The sequence below is a fragment of the Zymoseptoria tritici genome, chromosome 6 (genome assembly GCF_000219625.1).
Source record: "Zymoseptoria tritici IPO323 chromosome 6, whole genome shotgun sequence".
Lineage (NCBI taxonomy): Eukaryota > Fungi > Ascomycota > Dothideomycetes > Mycosphaerellales > Mycosphaerellaceae > Zymoseptoria > Zymoseptoria tritici.
This window is the reverse complement of record NC_018213.1, coordinates 392,648-405,032: the sequence shown is the minus strand read 5'-3', so window position 1 is coordinate 405,032 and position 12,385 is coordinate 392,648. Positions and strand designations below refer to the sequence as shown.

Sequence of the window (12,385 nt, the reverse complement as noted above, 5' to 3'; positions counted from 1 at the left end):
ATCGTTCTTAGTAACGCTATTAAATCCCTAGAACTTAATTAATGTCGGGCTCTTACGTAGAAGAGATTTGTCGTAATATTCGAGAAACTAAGCCTTCTCGACATAGGTAGTTCCGCATCTACTATCGAGGTAGATAGAGGTCGCTTCGTCGGACGGGGATGTTTAAACGAGCAAAGTAACAAATATATACTGTCTATAGGCGAATCCTAGTTAGGATTCTAAAGCGGATACTATTAAGTGCACGACTCCTACGGCGTCTACTTCGACTAGCGTAGCCGCTCCTATAAGCTTTTTAATTATCTTATAAGTAGCTTTAAGCTTGTCGGCTACGGAGGCTTAGATTTCGTTAGCCTTTAGTAGACGCGGTAGCGCGGTTAGTAGACGCGGGGAAGCGGTTCGCCGCTTCGCCTTTAGGGCGGTCGGTTTCGTCGCTAGAGGTTTCGCGTCTACTTTGCTTAGGTTCGGAGTAGTGTTTAGTTTAGCTACTCCTTTCGCTCGTACGGGCTTAGACTTATAGTCCTTAAAATGCTTAAATAGCTTGTTCCTCGAAGGGAAGCTTTCTTTATATGTCTTATATTATAAAGGCTTTTAAGGTTCGCTACCGACGGAGGTTTAATTCTTAGGCGGACTTATTACGGGCTAGATACTAGATAGTAGGGGAACGATATAGCGGTAAGTGTTGTTATTAATAGCTATCGGCTTAGGCATCGTATCTACAAATCCTATATTTATGGTCGCTTCTTCGTATCCGTTACTATCTTACTCGCTAGACTCGCCCTTAGAAGAGTTATCTTCGGGGGACTCCGCGTCTACGTTATATACGCCCTAAAATGTACCGGGAGCACGGTTGTTATTATTCTTCTTTTAGTACCCGTTGTCGTTACGGTTCTTAAAGTCGCGCTTAGGACGAGAATCGGACTCGTTTCGGCCTACGGAGTTTGCTTAAATAGGATATAGTAGCTTCCTCGAGTCGTTAGCGTTTTCGCGCTACGAATTGTTATTACTATTTTTGTTACTACTATATTTTAAGCTTTAATAGTCTATATAGTTGCTACCGTTGCCGTTACGGTCCGTCGTGTCGCGCTTACGGTTACGTCTACTAGAAGATCGCTACTTAGCGTTCTTCTTACCTTTCTACTTAGCTAGGAAGTCTTCTAGAGGGCAGTCTCCCGGAGGAAAGAGGTCGTACTAGTTAGGCTTCCTATTTATTATCTCGCGAATAAACTCGTCGCGTAATATATAAGGGTAAGGTAGATTTATCGTAGCGCGTATATACCTATTAATCTTGTCGTAGCATTTTGCTAGGCGGGTATAATCGCTATCGAAACCGGCGTCGGCAGCGACGTTAACGTAGTTAAGTACGTAACGCTAGGCTAATATGTTGTTATATAGCTCCTTAAAGCCGTATCGAAGTTTCTCGAGTTAGCGTTAAGCGGTAGGTACGTTAGGCTTAAAATCGTTCTAGAGCTAGTCGATCTAATACTATAGGCCTTTACCGTCGCGTAGCTACTCTCGGGCTTTAAGGGTTAGTAAGCTTATAAACTATTGTTAAGCTACTCCTCTTAGGCATTTATAGAGGTTGTTACGGAGCTATTAGTTATCTTTATATATAGCTCGTACGGTATCGATTGCTTCGATAAAGGGACGAAGTAAGCAATATAGCGTATTCCTATTAGCTATAACTAAGATAGGCTCCTCGCTATTAGGATCCTCTTTATTAATATAGTCGGGATAGAATAGACCGATGTCCTACGGAACTCTAAACCGGTTAGGGTTCGAGCGCGGCTAAGTATTGCCTAATAAACGGCTTGCTCCGCGAATAATGTAGTCTAATCCGTCGAGTAGCTTATCTATACGTCTACCTATACTACGGTCGCGGGCTAAGCGGTCTTCTAGCTAGTTACGGTAAGAGTTATAGCGGTTTCCGCGTCCCTTATAACGATTACTATAGGTTTTACGCTCTTAACCTTAGCTATAGTAAGAGGTGTACTAGTTTCCGCGTATACCGTACCGATCCTCGCGGGCGTTATATTCTTAGTTATTATTACGGTATAAGGCGGCGTAATTTCCGCGTCCCTTAGTATAACTAGTATAGGGGTATAACTCTCGCTCTTAGTTACGGTAGGTGTTAGCGTAATTTCCGCGTCCCTTAGTATAACTAGCATAGGGGTATAACTCTCGCTCTTAGTTACGGTAGGTGTTAGCGTATCCTTCGCGTTATAGGTACCCTATAGGTATATTAATGTCGGAGCTCTCGCTTTTAAAGGTAGAGCTAGGATCCGAAGGTATAAGGTAGACGCGTAGTCGGATTAGCGGAGTCTTTGTTAATTCGTCGCCGTAGTCGCTAGTAAAAGGGTAGATAGGCGGAAATATATATATTGCTGTCGGAGGGCGTAAATAGCGGCGGTACTAACTCGGCGAGTAGGCGACTTAATGTAGAGATTAAGGTAGTAGTAATTTAATAAAGAATTACCTAGTCGGTAGTATCTTAGCTACTATTTGTAATAAAACGAGACGTTTAAATAGAATCATGTTATTAAGGTAACTAAACTAAGAGGTTGCAAGGGCAGCCTCTCGAGTGAGTGTAAGAGCATGCACGGACCCTCCTTGGCGTGGTAACGTGACAATGCGTCGACTCTTAAGGAGGGGCAATAATTGGGAGCAGCACTTTACTGTAGCGCATTTAAGCGCACAGATGTTGACGAGGAGAGCGGTCTGGTCAAGGAGTTCGAGGTATACTATTCGGACGCACTCCAGCGGGTAATAATGCGGAGGAGGAGAGTTGTGTGACTCAGGAAGCTGTGCTTCAATGGCTGTGAGCGTCAGACTTACCCATATTGGAGACCTCCACCGCTTGTACATGCGCTGTGAATTGGAACACCAAGAGACTTCGGCGAGATCGGAGAGACTTTGAAGGCCGTTGGCTGTTCAGTCGGAACCTGCACTCGAGGGCCATTGGCGCGAACAGCGGACTCCACCGCGGGAGTTGGCTGTTGCACATCCCCCACACTGCTGCGCCATGCCACAGAGGCCGCATACCACACCACACCACACCACATCAACGCCACCGGAGAGCGATGCAGATGACCAGATCTCTCGAATCCTTCTGGAAGGGATGGGTCTTTTGCCGCTGGGCGCTAAGAGCCGAGAGCCGTGGCGGGGTGGTGGTACGCCGAGTGGTATCGAGTGGCATCGTTGTTGTGTACTACTGGGTATGACTTTGCTGCAGGGATGTTCGCAGCTTGGGGGCCTTGCGATTGACGGCACATTTCTGAAGAGAACTGTGCCGTTCAGGGTAGTCCCCTTTCGTGTTGCGGGACTTTTGGTATTGGTCCGCTGGAAGAATTGATGCACTTCATCGTTCATGTCATCGTTCATGTCATCGTGTGGGAGCAAAGTGTAGTAACCGTATTGTCTCCTTCACAATGCTCTGTGGTCGTCGCCAATATGTCGCCCGGCATGCTTTCCCGGGCATGAAGTCATTGTATGCTGGCCAAGGAGTGGAACCAACGCACATATCTTGCGGCGCAAGAAAAGACGAGGCCTTGGGAGAAGAGCGGCTCACCCGCGATCCGAAGGTGGGGTTGTCAAGGATTCTCCTTTGTGGTTAGAGCCACCCCGCTAGAGGCCGTTCCTTCCGCGATGCTTAGCAGTCGACACCACACACACGCTACAAGGGGACTAGCGGCAGAAGCTGCGCCTGCTGCGCGAATCAATCCTTCGCCGAGTCCCTTGTCCCTTGTATTGGCTTGGGGAGGAGGAGGAGCAGAAGGAAGGCGAGCGTGACTGCTTCTTTGCGGTTGATGGACACATCTCCGCTGTGGTGACGTGCTGCATATATAGAGCACACCGAACCCATTTGTAAGTTTTGCTCAGAAACTGATATCTCTATCATCTTTCACTCTCACATTCTGGTATCCATCCGCCGCCACTGCATTGCTGAGCTCCCCGCCAAGCAAACAAACAACACCTCCATCCACCTCGCCTTGCAACCATTGACCACACGAAACATCTCACCGCCACCATGAGCACTTCCGAGTACGACACCGGCAGCAAGGCGCCTCTCAGCAACGGCAACGGTTCCACACCGCGCACAGCTCCCGAGCCGATCATCCACGTCGAGCCACCCCGCCGCGAGGACCTCCAGCCCAGCTATGCGCAAGTCATCAAGCCAGACACCGAAGACGACTCGCAGCATGGATGGTACGGTTCCATGATCAACGGACTGGGATCTCTGATCGGAAATTTGGGAGCCATTCCTTGCTGTAAGCAGATTCCCCTCAGCACATTGGTCGCCGGCGGCCTTTCTCGTTCATACTGACCACATCCTCTAGGCATCATCTGTCCAAACCCCTACAAGCCCGTGGCACAGGGTAACGTCGGTCTCGTCACCAAATTCGGTCGTTTCGCACGCGCAGTCGATCCTGGCCTTGTCAAGATCAACCCGCTCTCCGAGAACCTCATCCAAGTGGACGTCAAGATTCAGATTGTCGAGGTGCCGCGTCAAGTATGCATGACGAAGGACAATGTCAACCTTACGCTCACCTCCGTCATCTACTACCACATCACATCCCCACATAAGGCCGCCTTTGGAATCTCCGACCTTCGCACCGCCTTGGTTGAGCGTACGCAGACGACCCTTCGCCATGTAATTGGCGCCCGAGTAAGCAACTGAGGTGCAGAAGGCCTGGAATGTCCGAGACTGTCTCGGACGCTGAGCCTTCGTCCCATCCACCCTATCTACGATATCCGCTGACCTTATACGCTTTGCTTTGCAGGTCCTACAGGACGTAATCGAGCGCCGAGAAGAGATTGCACAGTCGATTCGGGATATCATTGATGAGACGGCTACAGGTTGGGGAGCTGCCGTGGAGAGCATGCTCGTGAAGGACATCATCTTCAGCCAGGAATTGCAGGAAAGCCTGTCTATGGCGGCACAAAGCAAGCGGACGGGAGAGGCCAAGGTCATCTCCGCAAGAGCAGAAGTTGAATCCGCCAAGCTCATGCGTCAAGCGGCCGACATCCTGTCCAGCCCTGCTGCTATGCAGATTCGATACCTGGAGGCTATGCAGGCAATGGCGAAGACCGCGAACAGCAAGGTCGTGTTCTTGCCCGCGCAGTATGTTGACAGTACACCCAAATCTTGAATGGACACTGACAATTGCTTGACAGAAACCAAACGGTCCAGTCGCAAATGGCCGTTGCAGAGCGACACGGAGAGGGCCCGTCTGCTTACGCCGACTACGGCACCAACTCCTCAAACGGAGGAGCGCTCACAACTCAGAGCCCCCACGACTTCCACGGCAACACGCAGGGCTTCCAGGACGCCGTAAACTCGAGGGTCGTGGAGAACATGTGAAGAGTGGGCAGTGATGAAACGATAGGGAGGACACAAACCACAAATTGGTAATGGGATGATTGGAAATGAGGATTGATATGCGGCGGTCGTTTTGAGTGATACCCCTGTTCTCTGTTAGCTTGATGTTATGAATTGGACGTTCTCTGCTTCATCAAATTGTACCAACTGCGCTGCTCAATGCCTCTCAATCGTCGCACGTGACAGATGTAACCGTCCAAACCTTAAAATATAAATTTGGGTCTGCGAAAATTGTATGGGCCGTTCTGAACACATTAGACATCGCCGAAGAAATACACCTTCGAATGATGTTCCGCTGATGGACATTCGGATCGCCAGGCAAGAACAACGAAGCATGCCTAAGTGAAACAGCTACGATCCATCCGCCCGTTCGACACCATGGAGACCAAGATACTGGCCGTCGACGCCAGGAAGATTGGTGTGATCAAAGCAACGCCGAATCCTAACGACATTCTCGATGGACTAGACCTCGAGCTCGATACAACAACAGTCGATGCACAGCACTTGCAGGAAGCCGCGGAGCAATTGAAAAACTCGGACATTCCCGTGGCATTCCCTACGGAGACAGTATACGGACTCGGAGCCGACGCAACGAGGAGTGCTGCCGTTCAAGGCATCTACAAGGCTAAGCAGAGACCGTCCGACAATCCGCTCATCGTCCATTTCGCATCTCTCAAGCAGTTGCGATCATTACTACGAGGGAGCAAGACATCACATCAAGCGAATGGCCTTCATGACACAACAGAAGATCCCATTCCAGCGATCTACAGACCCCTTATATCTCGATTCTGGCCTGGACCATTGACCATTATCCTGCCGAATCCAGAGAACTCCCCACTCGCACCGGAAGTCACAGCTGGACTGTCGACCTTCGGCGCACGAATGCCTAGACATGTACTAGCTCTCGCCCTGATACAAATGGCTGGCGTGCCAGTCGCTGCACCTTCGGCAAACGCATCGACTAAGCCATCTCCCACGGCAGCAGAACATGTTGCTTACGATCTTGACGGCAGAATCGAGACCATCATCGATGGAGGGCCTTGTGATGTTGGAGTTGAAAGCACAGTCGTGGACGGTCTGTCATCTCCGCCCGTTATACTTCGACCGGGGGGTCTGAGTCTGGACCAGATCCGAACGTGTCCTGGCTGGGAAGACACGCAGATCGCATACAAGAACAAGGCGGAAGCGAAAAGTCAACCTCGAGCACCGGGCATGAAGTATCGGCATTACTCCCCAAAAGCGGTAGTCATTCTGTACGAAGCGGGGAGGAGTCCGCCATCTTATGAGGAGCTTGTGGAGCGGGTGGGGGCACATGGCCGGCTTGGGATCGTGAGGACGGAGTCTTGGGTCTTTGATAAGACGACACCGACTCTCAGCGCACAGCGAACCTCTTCGAATGGTGTCCGCGACAAGAGCCGAGCACAAACCGTTCCAGGCTTCGCAGGCATGTTACTAGACGAGCAAGCCACGGAACGAGCCAAGACATCCATCGAGCGGTACCAGTTGAGTCCCGAAGGAGCCACAGTTGAACTCCTGGACATCAGTCTAGGTCGCAACACGGGCGACATTGCGAGAGGACTGTTCTCTGCGCTGCGCGATCTCGATAGGCAGGATGTCGATGCGATTTTCGTGGAAGGTATCGACGATAATGAAGGCGACACTGCAGCGGCGATCATGAACCGTCTGAGGAAGGCGGCTGAAATTCGTGTCGAGAGTTAAAGTGGTCTTCCATTTTGGACATCGCTCTCTCAATTTCATCGACACGATTATGCTCGCTGGCGGTCATGCTCCGACTGAGGCATCGATGCATTGACTTGCATTTCTCCGCCCATTCTTTGGTGGGGTGTACCTCGGCCCCGGCTCCGGCCAAAGGAACTTCACATCCCAGCACAAACTGGTCAGATCTGATACATAGATCACACCATATTCGAATCTTAGCTGCTGCTGAAGGCGAAGGGGCTCAGTCACGACATGCACTGACCGGAAGGATACCCGAGAGCTGTAGAAAGACCAACCTTGGCGGCTCAATTGCACAAAGCGAACACATCCGGCGACTAGGAGCATCATTCGATCGGCTAATACAGCTCTGTTGAATTATACAGTTGTGGTATCTGGACTCAAGTCAGTGGATCTATTTATCGTCTTCAGATGGCACCCGCGATAGAAACTCCCAACGGGACCAATGGCCACAACGGACATGAAGACTCACAACGAACCGTCACCGTCCTGGTCACTGGCTTCGGACCATTCCAGGACAAGTTCCCGGTCAATCCATCATTCGAGATCACCAAGTCTCTACCAGAAAGTCTGCGTCCATCCTCCAGATTCTCACAAACGAAAATCCGCATCATCCCGTACAGCTCGGCCATCCGTGTTTGCTACGATGAAGTCCTCCAGCTCGTTCCAAAGCTTCATGACGGGTATGCCGGAACCGTCGATCTGGTGCTACATATTGGAATGGCGTCGGGGAGGAAGTTCTACTGCGCTGAGCGATATGGTCATCGGGATGGGTACCAAAAGAACAAGGTGAGTTTTGTGGTCTCTTGAAACATCGCCACCAATGACAACTCGCTGACGATCCAAACCACAGGACCTCGACGGCATCACACCTCCCATAGACCAGGGTCCCACTATCTTTCCAGACTGTCCATCCACCATGACCACCTCTCTCGACTACATGCACCTCCTTCAAAACTGGGCGGAGAACATCGCCTCTCTGCCCGAGACATCGCCGGCCTTCAACGCCGACATCCGCCCATCGGAGGACGCAGGCCGGTATCTGTGCGACTACACATACTTCAACAGTTTGGCATACTTTGGACGACGGAGTGGGGTGATGGAAGGCGGAGACCAGAAATCGAGACCGGTATTGTTCCTGCACGTTCCGGCGGAGAGTGATGGGAGCATGATTGAGAAGGGGAGGGAGGTTTGTGAGGCTTTGATTGCGGCTATGGTGGAGACTTATCTGGGGCAGGAGAAGAGGGCCGGGCAGAAGGTGGACTTGTAGAATTGTCGTGGAGATACATACCTCCACATGAACGAAGCGCTGAGCGTTCTTGGGTCGTGCCCTTGTATGGCACGCGTCATATCCACATGGTATCCCAGCACAGCCTCACCTTGTGCTGACGCCAACGCATATATCCTCCTACTTCCGTTCCGTTCTCTTCGATTCTTCTCTCGACAAAACGACAACACGTTTGACCTACCTACCGCAAACAACACACTGTACAACAGCACCCACCACAACCATCGGAACGACGCGGAGTCCGACCTTCTCGCCACAATGCGCTCTCAACTCCCCGCCGCCGCTACCGCGCTCCTACTCCTCACGACGCTTCTGATTCCGCTGGCTACAGCGAACGAGTACGATTGCAAGGGCATGCAAGTCTGCGACTGCTGCTACCCTTCCAGACTATCTGTTAGATCCAGTCCTTCGAGCTTCGCGAGATGCGTCCACTGACCGACCTCTCAGTCCTCTAAGAATGGCTACTGTCACACGAGCACAAAAGGAACTTTCTGCCAAGCACCGGAGAATGGGCAGGACCCGAGAGGATGCCTGAGTTGCCGGCAGGGATGAAGTATCGCACCGGGTGTTAGGTTTTGGGGAGACAGCGGTGCTGCGGAGTCATTGAGGGCGAGGAACGTGAGAGAGGATTGAGAGGTGGCGGAGTTGTGAGAGTTGAGGACTACGAATGCGAGGGAGGAGAGGAATGGGTCGTGTTTTTGTGCTAAGGTTGGGTTGCGAAGCTAAGAGGCCGATTTGAACATGAATGAAGCGTTTCCTGCGATTTTCACTGTCAGAGATTCACTAGATTTCGCTGTGTGCTCAAATATGGCTTTGTGTAGTCTTGTTTCGTACAGTATTAAAAGACGTGTCGGTATTTCTGGAGTTTGCAAGAATTCGAGACAGCATGGATCGACTGTTAACTGGCGCTTACATAATCAAATCACTCAACGCGTTGACGCGTCTTCCTGTGTTCTTCGATAAATCTTGCCTTTTTCAAAACGACACAACTCCATCACAACACACTCATAATGGGATCCCGACCGGAGCTCAAAGTCGACGATGAGACAGGCTTCGTCAAGGCCTTCCATCAATTGGAAGCCGACAAGCCCACCGACACGATCCGAATCTTTGACCGCGGCGATTTCCTCTCCGCTCACGGCGACGATGCCGACTTCATTGCTCGAGTGCAGTACAAGACGACCTCCGTCCTGAAGACATTAGGCCGAAATCCTGGTCTGCCATCCGTGACGATGACCGTCACTGTCTATCGCACATTTCTTCGAGATGCAATCTTCCGATTAGGCAAGCGGGTAGAGGTGTTACAGACTTCTGGCCGAAATGCGTGGAAAGTGGCGAAGCAGGCCTCTCCAGGAAATCTTCAGGACATCGAAGAGGATCTCGGAGGACATGTGGAATCGGCACCGATTATCCTCGCGGTGAAGGTCTCTTCCAAGGCAAATGAGGGCAGGAATGTCGGAGTGTGCTTTGCGGATGCCAGCGTGAGAGAGCTAGGAGTGAGCGAGTTTGTGGACAACGATGTCTACTCAAATTTCGAGTCGCTCATCATTCAACTCGGTGTCAAGGAGTGTTTGATCCAAATCGACTCCACGAAGAAGGATGCCGAGCTGAGCAAGCTTCGCACAATCGCGGACAACTGCAATTGTGCGGTATCGGAGCGACCTTCTGGAGACTTTGCCAACCGCGACATCGAGCAAGACCTGACGAGATTGCTTCGGAGTGAAACATCGAGCGGCACTTTACCTCAGATGGATCTCAAAGTCGCCATGAGCTCTGCTGCCGCACTCATCAAATATCTCGGCATCATGTCTGATCCCAGCAACTTTGGCGAGTACAAGCTGTATCAACACGATCTCACCCAGTACATGAAGCTGGACTCCTCGGCTCTCAAGGCTCTCAATCTCATGCCCGGGCCGAGAGACGGCTCAAAGACAATGAACTTGTATGGTCTGCTGAACCATTGCAAGACGCCAGTCGGAAGTCGCCTGCTAGCACAATGGCTGAAGCAACCATTGATGAGTCTTGAGGATATTGAGAAGCGTCAGACACTAGTGGAGGCCTTCGTCAACGACACACAGCTGCGACAAACGCTCCAAGAGACACACATGCGTTCCATCCCGGACCTATACCGACTGGCGAAGAAGTTTCAACGCAAGAAGGCGGATCTGCAAGATGTGGTTAGAACCTACCAAGTAGCCATTCGCCTCCCAGGTTTTATCGAGGCTTTCGAGAATGCCGCGGACGAATCGTGCAAACCCGCCCTCGACTCCGAATATGCGGACAAGCTCCGCGACTACTCCGGCAGCTTCGATAAGTTGGTAGAAATGGTCGAGTCCACGGTCGACCTCGACGCCATTGACAACCACGAATACATCATCAAGCCTGAGTTCGACGACACACTCCGCATCATCCGCCGCAAACTCGACTCGGTCCAGTACAACATCAACAAAGAACACTCCCGCGTTGGGGACGACCTCTCCCTCGATACTGAGAAGAAGCTCCTCCTCGAGAACCACCGCATCCACGGCTGGTGTCTGCGCCTCACCCGCAACGAAGCCAGCGTCATCCGCAACAAGAAGTCATACACTGAACTCGCCACACAGAAGAACGGCACCTATTTCACCACCTCCACACTCTCCGACCTCCGCCGCGAATTTGAACAACTCAACGAGAACTACACCCGCACACAGACCGGTCTCGTCGCCGAGGTCGTCAACGTTGCTGCATCCTACTGCCCAGTGATCGAAAAGCTCGCCGCCGTTCTCGCTCACCTCGACGTCTGTGTCTCTTTCGCTCACGTCTCCGTGCATGCTCCTATTGCATACACCCGCCCGAAGATCCACCCTCGTGGCACCGGATCCACGGTACTCAAAGAAGCCCGTCATCCCTGCCTCGAAATGCAAGACGACGTCTCGTTTATCCCGAACGATGTCTCCATGACCCGCGAGGACTCCTCCTTCCTCCTCATCACGGGTCCAAACATGGGCGGCAAGTCCACCTACATTCGACAGATCGGCGTCATCGCACTGATGGCACAAGTGGGCTGCTTCGTGCCGTGCGCAGAAGGTGCAGAACTCACACTGTTCGACTGCATCCTCGCCCGAGTGGGAGCAAGCGACTCCCAGCTAAAGGGTGTCAGTACGTTCATGGCGGAGATGCTGGAAACCGCCAACATCCTCAAAACGGCAACGAGGGAGTCACTCGTCATCATCGATGAACTCGGACGAGGAACAAGCACGTACGATGGTTTCGGTCTCGCGTGGGCCATCTCCGAACACATCATCAAGGAAATCGGATCCTTCACCATGTTCGCCACGCACTTCCACGAACTCACAGCGCTTAAAGACGAGTACCCGCAAGTCCAGAACCTGCACGTCGTGGCTCATATTGGCGACAGTCCCGCTGAGAGCAATGGCGATGTGGCGATGGGTGGCACTGGAGCCGGCAGAGGCGGCGAAGTCACACTGCTTTACAAAGTCGTGCCTGGCATCAGTGATCAGTCTTTCGGTATTCACGTCGCGGAGCTGGTGCGGTTCCCGCGTAAAGTCATCGATATGGCGAAGCGGAAGGCGGATGAGTTGGAGGACTTCTCCGGCAATAATGCCGCTACTGCGGGTGGTGGTGCGGCTGAGGGAGGGATGAAGAAGGAGGATGTGGAGGAGGGGAGTCGATTGCTCAAGGCTGTGTTGAAGAGGTGGAAGGAGGAGGTTGAGAAGGAAGGTTTGGGGAAGGACGAGCAGGTTGTGAGGATGAGGGAGCTGGTTCAAGGGGAGGAGGGGTTGGTCGGAAGTCAATGGCTGAAGGGAGTGCTGGCTTTGTGAGAGATGAGCATTCATAGCTAGAATGACTACTGTCCGTGGGGCAGTGGAATGTGAGACATGGCGTTCTGGAGTCGGGCTGATGAGCGATGTGCAGAGATATGGCAAGTTTGCTAGGACGTAAATGAACATGCGACGACCTGTACTATATCTGGTGTTGCTGTA

General features: G+C 51.8%; 4 protein-coding genes across 4 annotated transcripts; all 4 read left to right on the top strand.

Annotated features, from left to right (window-relative positions):
• Positions 1–3,886: 3,886 nt before the first annotated feature.
• Positions 3,887–5,509, top strand: MYCGRDRAFT_104735 (uncharacterized protein; the record flags this gene model as incomplete). The annotated part of the gene is made up of 5 exons (XM_003851906.1): positions 3,887–4,029; positions 4,069–4,265; positions 4,335–4,663; positions 4,779–5,119; positions 5,173–5,509. The coding sequence occupies 5 exons, from the start codon at positions 4,025–4,027 to the stop codon at positions 5,357–5,359; spliced, it is 1,059 nt and encodes a 352-aa protein (XP_003851954.1).
• A 246-nt stretch (positions 5,510–5,755) lies between these two features.
• MYCGRDRAFT_43124 (uncharacterized protein) lies at positions 5,756–7,096 on the top strand (the record flags this gene model as incomplete). Its single annotated transcript, XM_003851907.1, has 2 exons — positions 5,756–6,724; positions 6,881–7,096. The coding sequence occupies 2 exons, from the start codon at positions 5,756–5,758 to the stop codon at positions 7,094–7,096; spliced, it is 1,185 nt and encodes a 394-aa protein (XP_003851955.1).
• Positions 7,097–7,585: 489 nt separating this feature from the next.
• MYCGRDRAFT_17624 (uncharacterized protein) lies at positions 7,586–8,384 on the top strand (the record flags this gene model as incomplete). Its single annotated transcript, XM_003851908.2, has 2 exons — positions 7,586–7,915; positions 7,968–8,384. Coding segments are annotated over 2 exons (747 nt in total), but the record flags the coding sequence as incomplete, so codon positions are not given.
• A 1,028-nt stretch (positions 8,385–9,412) lies between these two features.
• Positions 9,413–12,223, top strand: MYCGRDRAFT_72798 (uncharacterized protein; the record flags this gene model as incomplete). The annotated part of the gene is made up of 1 exon (XM_003851909.1): positions 9,413–12,223. One exon carries the CDS (start codon positions 9,413–9,415, stop codon positions 12,221–12,223), a length of 2,811 nt encoding a protein of 936 aa, XP_003851957.1.
• Between the last annotated feature and the right edge of the window lie 162 nt (positions 12,224–12,385).